The sequence below is a fragment of the Gopherus flavomarginatus genome, chromosome 19, assembly GCF_025201925.1.
Source record: "Gopherus flavomarginatus isolate rGopFla2 chromosome 19, rGopFla2.mat.asm, whole genome shotgun sequence".
In the NCBI taxonomy this organism is placed as follows: domain Eukaryota; kingdom Metazoa; phylum Chordata; order Testudines; family Testudinidae; genus Gopherus; species Gopherus flavomarginatus.
The window spans coordinates 20,847,216-20,870,420 of NC_066635.1; the positions used below are offsets into that span (position 1 = coordinate 20,847,216).

Here is a 23,205-nt window from a genome sequence, read left to right on the forward strand (position 1 = left end):
CGGCCTTCCGCCGGAGCTCCAGCACACAATACAGGACCTTCCTTTTGAAGGCCAAGGGCTGTTCTCGGATAAGACAGACCCTAGACTCAAGAGTCTAAAAGACAACCGAGTCATCATGAGGTCACTGGGGATGCACACTCCAGTGACGCAGCGCAGACCCTTCCGGCCGCAGCAACAACAACAACAGCGCAGGCCGTATCTCCAGTTCCGCCAGCGGCAGGACCTTAACAGGCGCCGCGGCAGGAACGGAAGGCGCAGGCACTCGGGGAACCAAGGGGGCCAAAACCAAGGCTCCTCTAAGCCCCCGCCTGGTCCCAAGCCTTCATTTTGAAGGTGCGCCCGAGGGCGCAGTAACAGTTTCCCCATTGGATCCTTTCCCCCCGTTTTCCAACCGCCTTTCTTTTTTCCTCCCGGCGTGGTCCCTAATAACATCAGACCGCTGGGTCTTACGCACGGTGCAGTCGGGATACCGCCTGCAGTTTGTTTCATTTCCTCCTCCCCGCCCCCCTTCCTCGTCCCTCTTCAGGGACCCCTCTCACGAGCAATTCCTTCGGCAGGAGGTGCAGACGCTCCTCGGCAAAGGAGCTATAGAGGCGGTGCCGGAGAACGAGAAAGGCAAGGGGTTTTATTCCCGCTACTTTCTGATCCCCAAGGCCAAGGGAGGCCTCAGGCCCATCCTCGACCTGCGAGAGCTCAACAAGTACCTGGTGAAGTTGAAGTTCCGCATGGTTTCCTTGGGGACCATTATCCCATCCCTGGATCCGGGAGACTGGTACGCCGCCCTCGACATGCAGGACGCGTATTTCCACATTGCTATCTGGCCACCCCACAGACGTTTCCTTCGCTTCGTTGTGGGGTCTCTGCATTACCAATTTGCAGTCCTCCCATTTGGCTTGTCCACGGCCCCGAGAGTGTTTACGAAATGCATGGCAGTTGTTGTGGCGCAGCTTCGGCGCAGTCGTATCCACGTGTTCCCGTATCTGGACGATTGGTTGATTCGGGGCACGTCGGAACAACAAGTCTGCAGCCATGTCCGTGTGATCACCGACATGTTCGCCACTCTGGGCCTCTTGGTGAACACAGACAAGTCCACCCTGGCCCCCACACAAAGGGTGGAATTCATCGGGGCCGTCCTGGACGCCACTGTGGGCAGGGCCTTGCTGCCATTGCAGCGGTTCCAGGCCTTGTCGGCAATCGTGCAACGACTACAGACAGCCCCCCTGACGTCAGTGAGGACGTGTCTAACCCTGTTAGGCCACATGGCGGCCTGTACTTTCGTGACCAATTACGCTCGGCTCCGCATGAGGCCACTCCAGTTGTGGCTCATCAGTCATTACAGGCCGACAAGACAGCCACTAGATATGTTAATCACTATCCCCCAGAGGGTCTTAGATTCTCTCGGCTGGTGGCTGGACCAGTCAGTGTTGTGTGCGGGTCTCCCCTTCCACCCATCTCAGCCCTCGGTGTCCCTAACAACAGATGCCTCAGATCTCGGCTGGGGGGCCCACGCAGGGACCCTGAGGACGCAGGGCCTGTGGTCCCAGGAGGAGGTGGGGCTACACATCAACATGCGGGAGTTGAGAGCGGTCCGTCTTGCTTGTCAAACGTTCTGTCATCAGCTCCAGGGTCGTTGTGTCGCGGTGTTCACCGACAACACGACGACCATGTATTATATCAACAAGCAGGGCGGCACCAGATCCTCCTCCCTGTGCCACGAGGCGATACGACTCTGGGACTTTTGTGTAGCCCACTCCATTCACCTCATGGCTTCCTTCCTCCCCGGAGTACGGAACACGCTGGCGGATCGATTGAGCAGATCCTTCCTGTCACACGAGTGGTCCCTTCGCCCGGACGTCGCCCTCTCCATCTTCCGGAGGTGGGGTTATCCCCGGGTGGACCTCTTCGCGGCCAAGGGGAACAGGAAGTGCCAAGCGTTCTGCTCCTTTCAGGGCAGGGAACCCGGGTCGATAGCGGATGCCTTCCTCATCCAGTGGTCGACCCACCTGTACTATGCATTTCCCCCATTCCCGTTGGTCCACAGGGTCCTTCTGAAGGTGCGCAGGGACAGGGCTCACGTGATCATGGTAGCCCCGGCGTGGCCCAGACAGCACTGGTACCCCATGCTGCTGGACCTGACCATAGCCGACCCAGTTCCCCTGCCCCTTCATCCGGACCTGATTACCCAGGAGCACGGGACCCTCTGTCACCCGGACCTGCAGTCGCTGCACCTAGCGGCGTGGCTCCTGCGTGGCTGACTGGCTCTGAGCTGCGCTGTTCCACGCCGGTGAGGGAAGTGCTCTTGGGCAGCAGGAAGCCGTCCACAAGAGCGACATATTTGGCCAAATGGAAGCGATTCTCCTATTGGTGCGTGGAGAGAAATCTCCGCCCTATGGAAGTTTCAGTAGCCAACATCTTAGACTACATTTGGTCCCTCAAAGGGCAAGGTCTGGCCATATCGTCGTTACGAGTCCACCTAGCGGCTATCTCCACCTTTCACCCGGGTGCGGATGGTCACTCTGTTTTTTCCCACCCGACGGTGTCTAGATTCCTTAAGGGGCTGGAACGTTTATACCCTAACGTCCGTCCCCCTGCTCCAACCTGGGATCTTAACCTGGTGTTGTCCCGACTCATGGGGCCCCCCTTTGAGCCGTTAGCTACTTGCTCCCTGCTTTACCTCTCTTGGAAGACGGCCTTTCTAGTAGCTATCACCTCAGCTAGACGGGTGTCGGAACTCCGGGCTCTTGTGGTAGACCCCCCATACACGGTCTTCCACAAGGACAAGGTGCAGCTGAGACCACACCCTGCTTTTCTCCCCAAGGTGGTCTCAGCTTTCCACGTCAACCAAGAGATATTTCTCCCGGTTTTTTTCCCGAAACCTCACTCCTCAGGCAGGGAGCAGCAGCTCCACTCGCTTGATGTCCGTAGGGCTCTCGCGTTTTACGTGGAGAGGACCAAGCCCTTCCGCAAATCCCCCCAGCTTTTTGTAGCAGTAGCGGACCGCATGAAAGGGCTTCCTATCTCCTCCCAGAGGCTATCCTCTTGGGTAACGTCCTGCATCAGGACCTGCTATGACTTGGCCCACGTCCCTACGGGCCGTGTGACTGCGCATTCTACCAGGGCGCAGGCGTCGTCGCTGGCTTTCCTCGCCCGTGTGCCCATCCAGGAGATCTGTCGGGCAGCGACCTGGTCAGCGGTCCACACCTTTGCTTCCCACTACGCCCTGGTCCAGCAGTCTAGAGAGGATGCGGCCTTCGGATCTGCTGTGCTCCATGCCGCGACTTCTCACTCCGACCCCACCGCCTAGGTATGGCTTGGGATTCACCTAACTGGAATGGATGTGAGCAATCACTCGAAGAAGAAAAGACGGTTACTCACCTTTGTAACTGTTGTTCTTCGAGATGTGTTGCTCACATCCATTCCACACCCGCCCTCCTTCCCCACTGTCGGAGTCACCGGCAAGAAGGAACTGAGGAGCGGGTGGGCCGGCAGGGATATATATTGGGCGCCATGGCGGCGCCACTCCAGGGGGCGACCTGCCGGCCCACTGGAGTTGCTAGGGTAAAAAGTTTCCGACGAACGTGCACGCGCGGCGCGCACACCTAACTGGAATGGATGTGAGCAACACATCTCGAAGAACAACAGTTACAAAGGTGAGTAACCGTCTTATTTGAATGTTTGTGTACTATACATGTTGTGCATTGAATAGAAGATGATCAGTCTAGTCCTGAGTGCAGCAATGTCTGATTTATTTATTTATTGCTTTATCAAAATAGTAGCTTTTCATACACATTTCATCTTATTTATGGCCATATTCTGCTAACTTGCATCCAATGGAATCTTGTAATTGATAGTACATGTAGCAAGATCACCTGGGTCATACGTTTTAAAAATGGCCTCTAATTTTGTGCTCATAATTTTTGGATTAGTGTGCACAAATCTGTTTGAACATACAAATTTTAAAGGCTGATTTTGAAGATGGCTGAAAATGCCCATGTGTAAAAGCTTAGGGAGGCCTTAGTTATATTTGCACGTACAGTTGTTTTGCTTTTTTATTTATTTGAATAGCCTTCTGGTATGCATGATGCTTTATAGATATTGCTATCAGACAAGGTCCCTGTAGCTTCATTTAACTGAGACCAATCCAGTGGCACAGTAGAGAAAACAGCTTGTAATAAGATGGAGGGAGGAATATCGTGCGTCAGAGCAACCAGAGAGGGAGAGGTGTTGTTTGGGTTACAGATACCGGAGATGTTGTGTTATGGGGACTTATAGGGTTTTTGGATGTTGAAAGAATGATTTAACATGGTTAGCATGAAAGTGGTGGACTGTTAGTTTAAAAAAATGGGTTTGAAGGAGGGATATGAGTCAGCAGTGTAACACTTGCAAAAAAAGCAAACATTATTCTGGGATGTATTAGCAGGAGTGTTGTAAGCAAGAGATGAGAAGTAATTCTTCCACTCTACTCTGCGCTGATTAGGCCTCAACTGGAATATTATGTCCAGTTCTGGGGCTACAATTCAGAAAAGATGTGAACAAATTGGAGAGTCCAGAAAAGAGTAACAAATATGATTAAAGGTCTAGAAAACATAACCTATGAGGGAAGACTGAAAAAATTGGGTTTGTTTAGTCTGGAGAAGAGAAGACTGAGAGGGGACATGATAATAGTTTTCAAGTACATAAAAGGTTGTTACAAGGAGGAGGGAGAAAAATTGTTCTCCTTAACCTCTGATTGGCAGTTAGAAGAAACTTCCCAATTGTCAGGGTAGTTAAGCACTGGAATAAATTGCCTAGGGAGGTTGTAGAATCTCCGTCATTGGAGATTTTTAAGAACAGTTTAGACAAACACCTGCTGGGGGTGGTCTAGATAATACTTAGTCCTGCCTTGAGTTCAGGGGACTGGACTAGAAGATCTCTCGAGGTCTCTTCCAGTCCTACAATTCTGTGATTATGTACATTTCCATAAGTTGTCTAGCACCAGTAATTCCCAGGAGACACTTGGGTCCTTTAGTGTATAAAGAACCTGTTAGGAGATTTAGAGTATGCTTTGTCCTAATCCAGGGTCTGAACCTGCCACCCTTACTGATGTCAGTAGTACCACTGAAATGGAGCCCAATGAATAAAGAATGCAGGATCCAGTCCTTTGTAAGCATTTAGAGAAAACTAAGCTAATAATAAGCACATAGTGCGAGGCAAACTCTGAGTCATAGTTTGGTGGCCTGATTTTTTCAGCAAGTGCATTCACATGTGGCTGTAAGACGGAAAAAAAATGTCAACTTGCAACACCATAGAGGAACTGATTCAAGTTCTGGAGGAAATGGAATCGAGGAAGAGAAATGGTGAGTTCTGTCTGTCACTTCACAAATGACTAGTTACTTCATAGTTTCTAGTCACAAAGAAATAAATTCCTGTAGATTCCTCCCACTAAAACCTCTGTCAAAAGGAGAACCCTCTAGGATGAAAACTGGCATTGGGTTTTTCTCAGCAAGCAAAAAGCCATCCATCCAATTAAGAACCTTCCATGAAACAGATTCATTGTCAGCTACAGAGCTGACAAGATATCTACCATGAGAGCTTAATAAGGAGTGCAGAATACCTGTCCCTCTGGGATCTGTGCTCACCAGCCAAGAGGTGAAACAGGTAGGAATTGATGGATAAATGATATCTCAGCACCTTAAAATGGTTTCAAAAGCTTTTAAATTACTTTTCTGTAACTTACACTGGAATATCTGTTTGCATATATAGCCTGTATTTGGAAATATCGATATATTGAAAGGGACAGTGCCAAGTGAGTTAGTCTTAAACTGTGAAACTGACTAAAAAAACCAGTCTAGTTTCACTGTCACAGCTCACTGAAGGTTTTTTTTAAATTTCCAAATAGCATGTCTATCAACAACTAAGGAGGATGTTTAAAGTTTCATTGTAATATTCTGAGGTGCCATTAGCACCAGAGGTAAATGAGTTATTTTCTAATTATTTCTTGGCCCCTTAAAGTACAACAAAATAAGTATATTTTTGATGGATGTGCATATTTTTGTTTGTGTAGATAGCAAGGGCCAAATCCTGGTCCCTGTGTATATTCTGATCCAAAGCTTAAAGGAAAGACTTCTATTGATTTCTATGGGTGTTGGATCAGTCCTTCTGATGTGGGTGGTAGAAACTGAATCCTCCCTCTAAACCCAGTGGCAAAGCACAGAGCACCTGTGCAGCCTTTCAATAGCAGCTAGCGCAAACCTCAGCGTTATACTCCATTGTATGCAGTTCCCCTGACCTGGTGAGGTAAGCTGTACTTTGTTCTTCTTATCTCTCTGCACTTGATATTTCCATACAGACATCAAAGTAAATGATAAAGTTGAGTCAATGGCAGAGCTGGAAATGGGAATAGAACCAGAAACGTGCTCTAATCTTAGGATGACTTCATAAGGTTAAACCAGCTAGGAAAAATCATGTTGCACTAACTTGTTAGGTTTTTTGGGGAAAAAAATAATCAGAGTAAATAAAGGTGACCCTATGAATCAAAATCCCCTTGTTAAGAAAATAAACGACCAGACAATAAATGGGAAAGATTTGTAATGGGTCAGAAATAGCTGATATAGTCATATGAGTCACTACACTCTAGAATGGAGACAGGTTCATAGTTGGGTAGCCAAGGAATTGATAATGAGACCATTGGTATCCAAAATGGAGGTGCCAAGCGATTGGCTGATTGACCTACAGAGTATAAATCTATATGACACTTAGAATCATAGAAGATTAGGGTTGGAAGAGACCTCAGGTCATCTAGCCCAGGCCCCTGCTCAAAGCAGGACTTGGTGATGAGGAAGGCATAATGCCAAGATTTTTTGGCTTGTCCTTTGGAGATGCCCACCGCCTTGTGAGATCAGATTCTAAAGCATTGGTGGTATCATGCTAATCCATAATGGGCCTAACTCATCCACTGCATTCTAGGCATTGGGAAATCAATGTGCTAGTTCTGAGGGGTTTTAGAACCTGTATGGTGTGAGACCTAGGCTATGTCTACACAGTGGACTCTATGCCAGCATGGCCCCTTATTTTAGATGCAGTTTTTCTGAGAGTGTAGGAGCACCACTTCCCCAAACGGTGTTACTTATTTTGACAGACGCATCTAGTCTGCAGTTTTGTTGTCATAGCTATATCATTTTTTCACACCAACCAACATAGCTAAGCTGGTATAATTTTAAAGGGTAGACTTTGCATCCCAAAGCTCTTGGTGTTTTGCTAACTGGGGAATGGTTAATGATACATTTCTGTATTTATTAACAGAGATTTGTTTGATGCAACTTGTTACAATTTACTGTAGGTTTTTTCCAAAATCAGCATCTGAAATTGTGAAAAACACAAGGAGAAGTGAGGAGCGAAGGATGGTGCAGTCAGAATGGAAGAGTGAGTAAACAGCAATGTTGACTAAACACTGGAGTTAACTAATGTGTCCGAAACACGTTATTAGACCTTCCAATGACTTTTTGTCCCTCATGAAAGAGCTTTATGCTGCTGTTGGGGCTCCTAGAATCCCCCCATATCGTCCTGTGTTTAGACCGTCCTAATTCCCCCCATCCTGACACGCTCCCTGTGTGTCACTCTCTCATCACCCTCTGCTACAAGGATTCCCTACAACTACCTCCCAGCCAGAGATTCTGTGTGCCGCATTCCTCCTCCTCCTCCCGTATCAGGGTCTCCCAGTCTCTCTCCCCTCCCCTCTAATAATTCCTCTTTCTGTGTGGAGATAAATCATTCAGGGTGTCACTCAACCCAGTTAGGAGGAGAGGCAGAGAGGAGTTAGGAGTATTGTTATGCTGGAAAGTGTTAATGGGTGCCATGAACAAGTTGTTTGATTTGTAGACAATTGTCAACAGGTGCTTGAGCTAGCGCGCCCCCCCCCCATTTTCTCCCTCTCAATTTTCTAATTTCCCCCCACATTAAGAGGGTTTTGGCCATTGATACTTAAAACATTCCCTGAAATTTTGGAATTGATCGCATGTGATGTTCAGAAATTATCACTTTACAGCAAGACAGACAGACCAAGAAATGCCATCGAGTTGAGCATAAAGCCTTTGTAGGCACCCAAAAGCAGCCTGATTTTCACAGGTGCTGAGCACCTGCAGCTCCAATCTACTTCATGGGGAGTTTTGAGTAAAAGTGGAGTAGGGTACTTGAGATAGAGCCCATAGTCCAGGTGGTTAATTGTCAGGCCATTGGTGTCTTCCTTTCTGTTTTTTCTGTGGTTTGAAAAAAAGATTCTGCATTTGCAATGGGGACATTTTCCGTGTAGGGCATCATTCATCTTCCTTTTGAGGAAACACTGTATTCTGAATGGAAATCCTGTATTCCCAGTACATCCAACATGTGTGGATTCAGCATAACCACATTAAGATGGTGTGAAATGCTATAGGAAATGTTAGCCCACAGTTCTTGGAGGAGTAACAAGAACAGCCTGGAATGAATCCAGTGAAGTATATGAATGGGATTTCTCCCTTGTGAGTCATTGCCACAGCTTCTAGATGGCAGTACATTCCCATTCCAGCATTCCTTGGTGAATGTGTATGTGTAGAGGTTTCCCCATCAGTGTCTGCAGGATTTAAACTTTCATTAAAAGAAATAGATTTCTAGCCAGTATGATTGTAAAGTGAAACCTTTTGGCTGTGGCTCTGGGGCAGTCTGCAGTCAGCCTGAAGCAACAGAGGGGAAGGACTAAATGTCCAAATTGCAGGCGAGTTCAGCAGGAGGGTACTGAGAGATTCTAGTTTGTGACCAATGTTCCGAGAAGGTGAACCTTGAGTATATACTTTTTGCCTAGCTGAAGTGAAACAAATGGCTAAAATAGTGGCGTCTGGGCAGCTGGGACTTCTCCCTCCGTATTTCCCGAGTGAATGCACCTCAGAAAGCGAGGCAGAAAGCGTGAAGGAAGCCTTTCCACATATCATCTTCAGGGGCCAGGAATGTATTGGCTGGCAGAGAAAGGATGGCAGGTGGCACACAGGCGATGGCACTGAAACCCAGGATCTGCGCAGGAAGGATGAGTCAGAGGAGAGTGACTTGGAGTCTGTATTCAGAAGTTTTGCAGGTAATGCTGATGGAATTGGTCTTCCTGCCTTTCCAGTCAGACCGTTATGATCACAGATGGCATTGCACAGGGAGATTGGAGATTATTTGACTTTTGGAGTGATCATTGACCACCATTGCTTCTAAAGTTGTCCCCTGAAGAAGGTCAGTGAAGAGCATAGACTATGCACTAAACTGAGAAGTATGCACTAACGGGTCCCTTCTGGGGGGGTACTGAGCTCCCTCAGATCCCATTGGCTTTGATGGGAATTGAGGGACCAAAGCCCTTGTCATTCAAGAGCCCATAGAGAGGGTCACACGCCTATAATTCCCCAGTTTTAATGTCTGCATATTTCTATACAAGTCTACTGGACAGTGCTATGGTAGCTGTCATGGCAGATGGTTAATCTTATTCCTGTAAAAAGAGTCAGATGACCCTCATTTTCTCTCTTCCTGAGCTGTGGTCACCTACAAATCTGGGATAATCTGAGGTAATCCAGTAGATGCATTGCCATGTTACAGCCAAAATAGATTAATGTGTCTTCATCAGATGTTCCAAATACAGATTTCCCCAGCCTCTGCATTGTATCTGAATTGACCACAGCAGATCTCCAAAGAGCTTGTGACTAGGTCCAAAGGCACCGCTAATATACTCTCCATTTTAAAATTTGTAACAATCAGGGCTATATCTGCACTTCCTAAGTGGATTAGCTTACACACACACACAGGCCACTGCTAAGTTCACAAAGGAAGTTTTAGCAATCAATATCTAATTGACTGTGGATCCCCACTTGGAGGCTCTGTCCCTGAGATCTCATGAAGAAATCAGGTTGATCGCTTGCGAAAGAGGAATCCAGCTGCTGTATGTCTCACTGTAAACTCATGTTCCTCACACCCACACTGGGTAATGACCAAGGACAGGCCTCTTGGCAAAGACACATACACAGAACCATAGATGAAAATGATTGTGTTTTGTCAGTGAAATAGTTGCACCCCAGATGAGACCAATGACCCGATCCCACATAGGGCAAGCCGTACACGATGACAAATGCCATTAGCAACAGGACAGAGTTCTGACTGAGTTGTCCTGTGGTTTTGCATTTTATGTGCATGGAGCCTGAGGTTTGTTCCTTATACAATGCGTTGTTGCTGCATAGTGCTACCTTAGATCCTAATATGTTGCTAATTGAGCTTTTAAAAATGAATAATTAGTGACATGCACATGGATGCATGCCATTTTGAAGAAGAACATTTTGAGGACAATCCTCAATGAAGATTCACATGTTTTCCTTTATGAATTGGGCATTTAATTGTCATCATCTTTCCATTCCCCAATAGATCATGTAGCTTTACTGCTATTCATAGATTTATTCACATTTATATTCCATCAGTTGCACAAACCATTCAAGCCACATTATTCTTTGCATAATAATTGTGTTCCATTCTGACATGCTTCAATTTGTTAGGCAGAAGTTGGCAGTCTCTAGCAAAAGATGAGCAAGCAGAGTGCGGAGCAAACCTTCCTAAAAATTCAATCAGTCCAACAGAAGCTGAGAATCCCTGCTGTGTATGTACAGTAATCCAAGAAATATAATTACTACTAGTAATCTATGAGATCAGTTTTGTGACCGGTAGTTGTATATTTGTTTTGTGTGTGTTGCATACTGAAAAATGAAGGCAGTCAGATATTGCTGATCTTTTAGCTATGAGTTCCCTATGAGTCCTCCATTTGTTGTTTGGGTCTGTAAAACCACCATGGCAATGTGAGCAGTGGGAGGCTAGACTGAAATATACAGCATCAAATGAAATATCTAACATCAAGAATCTAAAGAAACTGGGAGTAGGAGAAAAAAAGGTATGTCCAAATCTGAAATTGATTCGTGCTTTTAAAAGTAATTTTCACAGAGTGATGGCAAAGCACATGTATGCTTGCAGTGTAGAAAAACTAGGCAGGAATGCATCGCAAAACACCTAGCAGACATCCTTTTTGCATGTAAAGCCCATAGAGAGATGAGATTTCCCCGTCTTAAGTTTGCAATATGTACAATTATTGTATGGCACAGTCAATGTTTGATGCACATTTTATATTGCAGAATTCCAGGTTTTTTAATACTGTAAAACACCAAGAGCTGTTTTTTATAAAATAAAAATAGTTTCTGCCGTGTAGACAGTTATTACAATATAAATACCTCAAAGGTCAGATTTTCCAATGTCTTTAGGCACCCAAAGATGCAGATAGATACTTAGTGGGATTATCAGTTTAGGGACAAACTACCATTGAAATCAATGAGAGTTAGATGACTGACGTACTTAGTCACTTCAGGTGCCTAAATACCTTTGAAAATCTGGCCCTCATTGATTAAATTGCCTAGGTAATAATACTCCTCCCATAAACCCACTAGATTCTACCACCAACCCACCTCCTCCCCAAATGCTTGGGAAAAGAGATGGGCCTTGCAGCACGTTTGGCAGACCAACAAGATCTGTTTTACAACATATCTGGGAGGTTTAACAGCATATTAGAACAGTTTAATGAAGGAAGTGACTAAAAACTCCAGGGCAATTTAGGTAGTGTCAACAGTATGTAATTATCCAAGTTAGACTGTTGCCAGGCTTGACATTTATTCCAACAAAAAATGCAATTGGCTATTTTAATGACCTTAGGAGGTCTGAAAAATAGTCCCTCTGGCAGTACAGCACTCTCTGACACTGCTTCAGGCATCTGTACTGATTTAGAGGGAAGAATACAACATACTGAATTGACAGTTCCACTTCTCATGGTACTGGGGCCATGTGCACATTACAGAATTATGTTGACCTAACTTATGTCGGCGTATGGCCACTGCAGTTATTAAATTGCGTATATGCACACTTGGCTCCTTGTGTTGGCAGTGTGTATCCTCATCAGGAGTGTGTGTATCGATTGTATTGTCAGTGTGGGGCACTGTGGGACAGCTCCTGAAAGCCAATAACAGTCAACGTAAGCAAAGCAGTGTCTACACGGGCACTGTCAACCTAATTATATTGACCATGACTCTGCACTGCTCAGGGATGTAGTGTTATTAAATCAGTGCAGAGGGGCACTTATATTGGCAGGAGCCAAATTTAAGTGAATATACTTCCACAGCTAGGTCGATGCAGCTTATGTTGGCCTAATCCTGTAGTGTAGACCAGGCCTTAATGTCCTGGTGGGAGGTCTCTCAGAGCACTCCTCTAACATAGCTCCAGCTCTGCTTACCTGGGATCTGATGGGCCCACTGCACAAGATGGTACACTAGCTGCCGGCACAATAGTCCCATAATAGCTGAAGGGATAATGCCAGAGAAATAATGTAAACATAATAGCTATCCTAAAGGTGGAATTATTGAAGATGTAAGCAGAATAAAAGTTATACACCTGAGTGAAGGAAGCTCATTGGTTTCTGTCTGAACTTACAATAAAATAACAAACATTACTATTTAATGTTGTTGACTAAGAGTATTTTATACAATACAAACATAGTTGTGAAGGCATCATAACTTTATGACTTTTTATAACATATTTCACAGGAACATTCAAGTGAATTAACTCGTTCCCCCAATTCCTCTCCTGACATATCAGATGAGTTTTTCACTCCTGATCCAGATTATTTGTTCTCTCCAGCTGCTCAGGAAAACTCTGAACAAGAGGTAAAAGCAAAGTCTACACAGGAGTAAAATGTATCTCAAGTTTAAGGGCAAATAAAAACACTTGTGGTTTTATTTTTGTTGGTGTGGAAAAGAGCTATCTTTATTGTGACATCTTTATTGGCAGGCACTCCTTTTCCATGCCCTCTGATAAATCTGTACCTCTTAACAATTAGCCCTATTCCTAAAAAAAAGAAGAAAAAAAGGCGTGTTCTCCTGGCTCATTTTTTAGAGGGAAATTAAGGCTTTTGTGTAACCTTAAAATTAAAAACTCTGTTAGGCTAAGAAATCTTTTTGGCCACTCTTACACTAAGAGTCCCAGCACTCTTCATTTACTGTTGCATCTTTGGGAGACAGTTTTTATTCATTTCCTAGAGAAGATGAAATTATTTGTGAAGGATGTCAGATATAATGCATGCTGTTCATTATTGCACCTAAAAATGAAAAGCTCCTGAAGGATTTGCTTCTTTCCGCACTGATTAGGGTGTACATTGTGCAGGGACAAGAGTTCTCCTTTTACAGCTTGCCTGTGAGAAATTTAATTTGATGCATTGTGTCTCTTCAGACCTCAAGTTCTGAAGATGAGTTAGAAGTTACCCAAGAAGCCTGTGTACAGAAACAGACCTCTACTGATACAGGGTCAGGTAATGCTTAGCTTAGACATTCTGGTTACCGTCCCCAGACCTGAGGAAGAGCTCTTTGAAGCTCAAAAGCTTGTCTCTTTCAACAACAGAAGTTGGTCCAATAGAATATACTACCTCACCTGCCTTGTCTCTCTCATATCATGGGACCAACATAGGTACAATAACACTGTTAAATACATGCTTGTTATTTGTGTTTCCTCCTTGCAGTGGATACTCCTGTGTCCTTAATTTTGTGGTGCAGGACTGCCAAATGTTAGCAGCCCTAATATTTGGTCAGCAGCTTTCCCAGTAGGAAGCTGAAACTGGATTCATTTGGGCCTGGTTGCCTCCATTCCCACTGAGTTTAATGGGAATTGTGGGTTTATGGTATCTTGTAGGATCAGGCCCATACATGGTAATCAGTGAATTATTGGAGTTGTGACATTTTGATCATACATTTGTAGCACTGCAGCCAGAAATCTGTTGTGACCAATTTCTTTTGTACCTATTGCTGAGTTAGCAGCTTCGCATAATGTACTAGCAAGAGACATGGAAATCGAATTAGAGTTTTTATATCTACGCTAATATTCTGATTACCAGACTTCCCTTGGGGGTGAGACCTGTTACATCTGAAATAATGTATCTGGAATGCAAAGAAAAGTATTGTATGTCTGTCTGTTCTTTTGTCAGTCCTTATTCAATGAGAATTTGTAAATGTTTCAATATCTTCAATCCCCCATTGGCAGGATGGCTGGCTTCTGGAATATGTTTATGAAAATACATCTTTAAAAATGCATTTTTCTCTTAGAACAACCAAGACAGAGGTCACAAGAACTGAAAATATAATAAAGTTGTAATTTTCTGTTCAATAAGTTATGTCTCACTTTTTTATTTGAAAACCCAATAACAGGGAACATTTACTATTTGTATTCAGGAGAGAAAATATTTATGGGCAACGCAGCAGTAAAAGGCCTTGGCAGTAACGAAGTGGGAGTGAATCAAGTCAGCCATACTCCTGTAGCCAGGTAGAAAGACTTATTATGCCACTTCAAACAAAAAATAGGTTGTACAGGAGATGCTCTCTCTTTATTAATGCTGCTGAAATACCTAATGCTCAAATAAACTGTCCATGGTGTTTTTTTAAAATGGTGATCTATGTATTTTCTAGCCAGAAAATATTAGAAGTGCTTTCACAAGCCTGATGGTTGAGGTTTTATCTTTTACTGTGTTACTATCCTTGTCTTTGCTTAATGAGGGAGTTATGATTAAGAGGAAAAATAATTCTATGTATGTTAGATGTAGTACATATACTGAAATGCCCCCATCTTAAACAGACTAATGCCAGGTAATTAAGATCAAGAGCTCTTGCCATGTGTTGTGCCTGAGCATTGCAGCTCAGGTGGCACTGTTTGTTATTGTGGTCGTGCTAGATGCTGTTGAAACCTGAAGAGAGACATGGCTCCTGACCCACAGCTCACTATTTGAAATAGAAGGAGGTGTGTGTGGTAGGGGGAGGATGCAATAGACGAGCGCAATGGACAGGGGTTTGTTGGTTCATGTTCTTTTACTTGGCTTAATACATTTGAAATGTGAAACTTTTGCAACCTGTAACCACCTGATAAATTACAAACAGAGGCACAGCCACAGCTTGGCTTTTAATTGGAACTGTATTGCTGTTTTTATTTACATTTCAAATAATATTGCAGTGGCTCCCAAGGCTTTGCTGCCTGAGGGCCTGCTGTTGTACTTCATCTCTTACTGGACTTGCCATGAACAAGTCAGACCCTATTCACAGATAGCAATTCCTTGCTTTAATCCGCATCCCGGATGGAGCTGGGTATGGGAGGGGAGTGGGCAGGTAAGCTCGGGCAGAGACTCACTCCACCTGAATTTTGCACCAGTTTGCTGTTTAAGTAACTAGCTGGGTAAGTTTGCTGCATAGTAGAGAGCATGACTTGTACAGGACACACTGGTCAAAAGGATTGTACTATAGTACACCCTATAAAATCCACAAAGCTGTGCAAAATAAGGCAGAGTTAATGTGTGGGTATGTGGGGCGCAGGGAGGTAAGTCCATATGCAATATCTCATTTGTATACACCGTTTCTCACTGCTGGGCCGTTACTTGGAATGATTCAAGCTGAGTAGGGGCCTTATTCAAGGATGACTCAAGAAGCTTTCTGTCCCCTTCTGCACTTTCATGGAGGAATGGGGTGTAGCTAGTGAATGTAACAGCCAGTGGCAGCACAGCTTCTGTGGGAGGGGAGATAAAGAGCAGGGTGCAGAGGTGCACCAAGGCCACAGGGATGGTTTCCCTGCCTCCTCTGTGGAGGTCCACTTCTCTTCCTCTGGATGGGAGGAGGCAGAATTTGAAGTAGACTTGTCCATGACCCCTGTCTGTGGTTAATAGTTCAGTGTTTGGAGACCTGTAGCCATGTTTAACTGTCAGGTGGGATGTTTGTTTCCATCATTCTCATTTGTTTATATCACAATAATATATAGAGGCATCAGCCAAGATCAAGGCCCCACTGCACTAGGTGTTGTACATATACGTAATAAGAAAGAATCCTAAAGAGCTTAGAATATAGAAAAGATGGGGAAAAAGAAGTAACAAAAAGTCTTATACAAGTTTTGATTTAATTTTCAAATAGTTCTGTTTTGAAACGACTGGCATTTATAATGCATACGTTGATTGTGTAAGACACAGTACAGATTCATATCTACTGTGTACATCAGCTTTTCTCCTACTCCTCTATACCTATACTTTAAGACTTTAAGCAAGTTCTGATTTTGATGAGCTTCACGCTAGCCCCAAAGAGCTAGTTTTTTCAGTTTCTTCAGTTTCCTTTATGCTTTTTTTAACGTTTATTTTCATGGTTGTTCAAGAAAACAGATGAATATGTGCTTTTAATTTTTTCTCTTTCCAGTGCTGAAGTATCACAAGAAATGATATCTAAGGAGACACTAAAAGAGTTCAAAGAGAAAGATATGTAAGGACACATATTGTTTCATAGTGAAACTGCAGCAGATCAACAATTACCATTATAAGATTTTTCTGTTTATATAAAGTAAGAAAATGTGATGTTCAAATTCAGAAATTCAAAAACAGGATGCCATATAAATTGTAGAGATAATATTTCATCATGATAAGCAGGGTGGGTAGATACAAAAAAATCAAACATCTGCAGTAGACCTTAGCTTATTTCTAAGTATTTTTATATTCATGAGTAATTAAATTAATGAAAGAGAATGTCAATTGGGTGTTGTGCATACAAGTGAAAGTATTAGGGAATCACTGTTGCTGCTGAACATATTACATTGAAGATTCAAACAAAATAACTTTAAATCATTAGTTTCTAGTTAAATACCTTTCACAAATATATATCCCAAATAATGTGATGGAAGTTTTTAACCTATTATTTTGGTAGGACAGGAACACTTGGCAGAATGGACTTATGGACTTTGATTTTAAATAGAAAAGCGAACTTCTTGAAAAAAAATATGGGTGAAAGTCATATGTAACTTCTGAGACAATGATCCACAGCTGAAATTTCCCTTCTGAACAACAAAGCCTATTAAAGCACAGTCTTAAGGGGAAACTTCAGAGTATAGCTGGTGGGGATTTAAAAGAGAACTTGATAAATTCCTGGTGGTTAAATCCATAAATGGCTATTAGCCAGGATGGGTAAGAAATGGTGTCCCTAGCCTCTGTTTGTCAGAGGATGGAGATGGATGAGAGAGATCACTTGATCATTGCCTGTTAGGTTCACTCCCTCTGGGGCACCTGGCATTGGGCACTGTCGGTAGACAGATACTGGGCTAGATGGACTTTTGGTCTGACCTGGTACGGCAATTCTTATGTTCTTATGGGGATGTTGGGTTCCTCAGTTTGGCCCTAGTCCTGCAAGCACTTAAGCCCTCAAGAAGACATCAAAGTCTCTTTAGACTATATGTGTGTAAGTTTCACTTCGTCCAAGTAATTCACTTGGAGGACAACTAAAGCTGCAAGAACCAAGAGTGCCAAACTAGTCTCTGTTCCACTGAAGTCTCTTTTGTTCGTTAAGTCTTGAGATCTCTTCCTGAGCTGTGGAGACAGTTTTGTTAGCATTCTCTTGTAGAAGGGTAACCTACTACTCAGCACCTTGTAGATCAGAATTATTGCAGGGAAGAGGTTTTGAAAAGAAACTCAAGGTCGGTAGCTTAGTTATCCTTTTTCTTTCTAAGCTTTTCTGGATCTCTGGACTAGGTATTCTGTAGACTTTTGATAACTCCTCATGCAGTTGTCATAAGGAGTCTCTCACTTCCCTCTAGAAAACCAAACAAGATTAAACAATTCTAAACAACATTCTAGAACCTGAAAGTAGCATGATGTGGTAACACAAATTGTGTAAGGAGGTAACAGTTATAAATAGATCTTCTAACCATCTGACTCTCTTTCACTATCAATTCTCTAGATCATTGACAGATATTCAGGATTTGTCCAGTATTTCATGTGAGCGAGAGAACTCTTATAAGGATATAACTTGTAAAACACCCAGAGTGAGTCATGCACCAACTAGTGTCAGCACTCCACTCAGCCCAGGTAACTGCGGAGCAGAGAGGATCAGAGAATTACTCAACCCTTTGGGGCTAGGAGTCAAGATTTCCACTACATTTTGATTGAGCTTAAATATTATTTAAAAAATAGCATGTTGCTTTACCTTGCTCCATATTCCTTAACTCAGTATGTCTATCGGTTGAGTAGTCAAAGATTCATGAATGGGTGTCCTCGTTGTCATTGATGAATTGTAGATCTCAGTCACAATCAGCAATAATACCACTGAATTTCAGAGTAGGGAGCAAGTATTGTGCACAAAGATTTTTTCAAATTTTGGTATGCAACAACATATGTAAATTAACCATGCAATTACATGCCTGATTTCTTTATATTAAAATGCAATGGCAGCTTAGTTACAACAAAATAAAAAGAAAAGTCCACATGCTAGCTTTTCTCTCGCCTTTTCTTCACAGGGAAAAAAGTGTCATCAACTATCAAGAAATGCAGAGACTGCCATGAAATTCCTCTGGATACCTCTTGTTGGGCTACTCAGGAGACTTCCCTAACAGTGTCTAGTAGCTTCATTACAGCCCGTGAGAAGGGCAAGAACTCAGAACCCCCCTTCCTTTCTTCAGAAACCTACTTCTCTGGATTGACTGAGCCTGTAAGTGTAGGAAATTGTACTTCCTTTATGCCAGCTAAATTCCAAACTTTCGCCTCTCATATATTTTCAGAATGCCTTAATATAACTGCAAGAAGTGATACTTATATGGAGTCATATAGTTTTGTAAAGATTCTAGGTTAAATCCCAGCTCTATTAGAATCAATGACAAAACTTATTGACTTCACGGGGCTCAGGATGTCATCTTCTATTTTTAATAAGAGTGTTAATATTCTTTGTATGTATAATTGTGTATGATAATATCTTCAAACATTTGTGAACCCAAGATAAGCTTGGTATGCTATGAAGGACATGATAAAATTGAGAAAGTAATTTGTTTCATCTCTTATTTTTTGGTATTTTATTGGTAGGCAGGAAATCTCTCACTCCTCAGTGCAACTCACCCATCTATGTCTCACACAGTTCAGCATATAGAAATGCAAAGAGGGAAGTATAATCCTACATTGAATCTGATCTCTCCTAGAAATTAGCTGTTATTGCTTGATCTGAAGTGCATTGAGCAGTTTGTTTGATCAAGAATGAAACGGAATTCTTGGTACTAAGATGAGTCCCTTCCTGCTCTCAATCCAAGGTCTCAATCCAAAGACTTGTGTGCATGTAGAAGATGGTATCTCAAAAGATATCAGTACTGTATAGTTTGCAGCTGATGTATAAATCCCTTGATCTTTGTCTTGGTGAGGGTGAAAATTACATTTGCTCAGAAAGAGGTGGGAGTTTTCAGATTTGTAAATTCAAGTTACACTTAGGAAGGATGTCTTAAAATGGGGTTGGGGAAGGATGTGCAGGCAAAGAAGAATGGTTTCTTAAGAAACAAGTTACAAATTGAAGCATCCTAGGCATAAGGGTAGTTTGGATGTTCACAGCATTCAGAAAACCATTATATTAAGAGGTTTAATTTGTCCTTTTACTACATGCATAGAACTGGTATTACATTATCAATTCTGTTGCATCAAAAAATCTTCACTGTATAGAGACACCATATTTCCAAGGAAACCTTATAGTTTTCCACTGATCTTTTTGGAGCTGAAAATACTCTGGTGCCAGAACATTAGTTTGACGCTATTCAAGAGGATTATATATAAACAGTTGCTTTAATGCCTTTCTTATTGTTATTCATTGGGGAGGTTGCCATTTAAAGATTAAATTACAGTTTGTTCATCCAGAACACTGGCAGCCACATTAACTGTCTTCAGGTCAGCGCTGCCTCTTTAGATTTGCAGGGCTGATAGCTGGAGTTTGTTAAATACACAATTCTGTCTTGACTTGCACTGCAGAGAAATTTACATTGCTGTCACTTACTCTCCTGAAAAATTCCTCTGGAATGAAGTTTCGGTAATAAGCCCCTATTTTCATTTTGAAAACATGGTCTTGTCTGTGGTTACACACTTTCCTCCTTGTGTATATTACTGGGACATTTCACGACTATCTTTTATAATTATGGATTTGCATGCGCGCGCGCACACACACATGCGCACACACACACATACGCAATCCTTTAGCCTAGACTAATGGGTTCAACTTGTCTCGGGATGACAAAAATGGGATAATCTGATAGGATCATTAAGAACTGGTAGAACGCTAAGGAGACCCATCACAATGTTCATCTGAAGGATGGCTGCTGCATTTGCTCTTTGTCTTCCTGTTTGTATTCTGTGCTGCACACTGAGTGCATGATCTGCTTCTGAGGTTATGGGCCAGCGCGAAGAATAGAACAGATGAACTTTATGCTAATTGATTATTGCCTCCTCTCATCTTGGGGTTAGGGGAGAAGAACACAGAAAAACAGTTCATACGCCTATGCTTCATTTATACATGGTCTTTTACAGAGTGGTTTGTCGTCACTCAGTGCTTCTTCACTTTTGAGAAAGGCCAGGAAAGAATCTCGTAACCCATTTCCTGCCACTCAGCAGAGCGACTTACGGAAAGGTACAGCAGGTTATTAAAGAAATCTCACAGCTGCATTATTGTAAGGAACATGTTTCCTACCTGACCTTAACCAAATCTCTACTTTTGCAGAGGCAGAGAACAGTGGGAAGTTTTTCACTTGCAAATGGTTTCCCTTTGCACCTGCAGGTTAAGAATTTGGACACCTACAGTGATAGACCTAAATTGTAGGTGCAAATAATTGTTGGCTCCAAATTGCATCCACAAAATTTAGGCCTGTAATTGCAAGTCTAGCTTTATGTCTAGCTTTAAATTAGCTCAGGGAACATTTATTAGATGTTGTCGTAATCAGAGCTTGTATTATAGTTATTCATCACTATTAATTGATTAGACATTTTTTTTCCAGCTGATTCGAGCCCAGATTTTTCCCAGGTGTCAGACCACTTTATTAATGAGCTGCCTCCACCAGCCCAGGAGCTACTTGATGAAATTGGTAAGCAGCATTAAAACCAAAATGTTTTGGGGGTTGTCAATTACATTTTTTATCCTGGGTCATTCTCCTATGGATAATCAGAATTTCCCAGCATGATACACTAATACAAAATGCATAGGTGACCATATGGGAGATCTCAACCCAGCTGTTGCCAAGAGATGAGTAAAATTAGATGTCAACAACTTAAATAATTGGCATCAAGCTTCATAATGAATTGGTCCTTGGGGCTCCTGACCTGGCAGTTTCACAGACATCACAGAACAGTTGTGACCAGTAATCCTGACAGGGGATGGCAGTCAAGTTGCTGAGTTGCTATAATTTAACATTGAAATAAGTTCCACATGTGAAGTAAGGCTGAAATCTTCAAAGATTCCTAAGGGATTTGAATGCCTATTCTCCATTAAAACTAATGGGAGCTGGGCATCCAAATCCCTCAGGCATTATTGAAGAGCTCATCCTAAATTATTTATGTTTTTTCCCCTATTTGCACATACCTCCAGACAGAAAATACAGTGCAAAATTTTCCATTGTTTCCCCCAAATATTCCCTTGGTTGTACAAAATTACTTCCTTGATCTCCTCCACCTCACTCCCACACTTCTGACATTCAGATAATTGAGAATTATAATTGAATGTTTTTGTATTCCCAAACAAAGGGCAAATACATCCTCAAAAGAGTCTTCTATTTATTAGATCATACTGGTTGGCTAAATAAATAAATAAATATATATATAAAGTCAGTTTCAGATTACATATTGTTTAGCTTGCACGTAAATAGAAAAAGTAACACACTGCCCCAAATAACATGGAATGAATTTTGAAACAATATCTGAAGCAGTAAAGAAACAAGTACTACTTTTTTTCAACAGAAAATTTAAAGCGGGAAGATGCTCCCTATCAGGACTTTGAGGAGAAAGGATCCCATACCCACAGCATGCCAAAGAATGGTTTGTTGCCGATAGTAGACAGCAGTGAGATTGAGATTGCAATTACAAATAACTTTTGTGTTGATCCAGAGCAGTTCTTGTTCTAAAATAAATGACTCAAAGAATGACTACTGATATGTTTAGCTGTTGTGCTAAACTTTTATTTGCTGGCTTTTTTTGAATCTGTGGTTGCCATCCTGACACAGAGATTTGGAAGAACTTGAAAATATTTCCCCCTTTCCAGACTGGGCTCTGAGCATCATCTTTCTAAATCAGAACCCTTCAAATCAATAGCAGAGGGTCTTTCCCATTGTCACAATCTGTCTGTCCGTGGCGCTCTCACTGAAGTCTGTGAGAGTCTTGTGTGGAGAGAGGCTGCAGGGTTGTGCTCTTCGAGTGTAATTTTACTTGAATCATGACACTACAGTTTTCATCTAAGATAGGCGCTGTAACCCAGAAAGGAGGGATAATGAACAGCTGGCTCAGGTTTTGCAGCAAAAGAGATATCAAATTGTCAATCCGAGAGCAAATCAGTAAAGAATGCCCCATGTTTTCTCCAAGGGTGCATCCTAATGATGTGGCAGTTTGTTTTGTATTTAGATTACCCTTTCACATTTCTTATAACTCTCTGATCTCATACTTCAAGAAAATTGCAGCTGTTTGGCCATAATTGCAGAGCTCCAATATCATGTGGTTTGCATTCTGTTTTAAGAGACCAAAGGACACAATGCTGAATTTCCCATGCCATTGAAACCCAGAATGATAATAGATGGGAGTCATGTTTCATATGTGCAGCCCAAGTCACTAGGTGAATAGAAAACCTAAAATTTAATGAATGGGCTCTGCATTTGTTATTAGGAAGGCAGAAGGAAAAGGGGGAAAGCAGGTGAAAGCAAGTCAGAAACATGAGTTACTCTGTATAGAGGCTAAAAACAGTACTCGAGGATGATACTGGCACTTGTTTGTATTGCCCTAGAAGTTGTGTGAGATCTTTACCCATTTAAAATAGTTACCTGGAGTAAAGAAGCCACTGTGAGTGTTCATACACGGGGGTATCTTGTTCTTAGATGGTGAGGAAGGCAGCATCCTGTGTTGCTTGCTGGTCAGTCAGCATGGGTTTTTGTATTTGCATAAAGTATTGCTATTACAGATTTCATTCTAGTGACAGCCTGCTGCTTTCTGCTTATCATAGCTTAGCAGAGGGTGGCTGTGAATTAATTCATATGCTACAGGGAACAAAATTTACTAAGATAAGTCGAGGGAGAAATAAATATTGTTGGATTCTGCTAAATAGGGCAACAAAGCCAACATCTACAGGTTTCCTTTTGATTTTCTGCCAT

At 42.7% G+C, this 23,205-nt stretch overlaps 1 protein-coding gene across 1 annotated transcript in view; it reads left to right on the forward strand.

Annotated features, from left to right (window-relative positions):
- The window catches only part of TEX14 (testis expressed 14, intercellular bridge forming factor), a 79,400-nt gene that overhangs the window by 49,095 nt on the left and 7,100 nt on the right, over positions 1-23,205 (forward strand). The window contains exons 15-27 of the mRNA XM_050928764.1: positions 5,230-5,336; positions 7,319-7,401; positions 8,813-9,079; positions 10,524-10,624; positions 12,606-12,725; positions 13,288-13,366; positions 14,280-14,370; positions 16,272-16,334; positions 17,799-17,926; positions 18,355-18,545; positions 20,390-20,489; positions 20,854-20,940; positions 21,809-21,886. Coding sequence (XP_050784721.1) covers positions 5,230-5,336; positions 7,319-7,401; positions 8,813-9,079; positions 10,524-10,624; positions 12,606-12,725; positions 13,288-13,366; positions 14,280-14,370; positions 16,272-16,334; positions 17,799-17,926; positions 18,355-18,545; positions 20,390-20,489; positions 20,854-20,940; positions 21,809-21,886 — 1,495 coding nt within the window. The remainder of the gene's footprint in view (positions 1-5,229; positions 5,337-7,318; positions 7,402-8,812; positions 9,080-10,523; positions 10,625-12,605; positions 12,726-13,287; positions 13,367-14,279; positions 14,371-16,271; positions 16,335-17,798; positions 17,927-18,354; positions 18,546-20,389; positions 20,490-20,853; positions 20,941-21,808; positions 21,887-23,205) is intronic.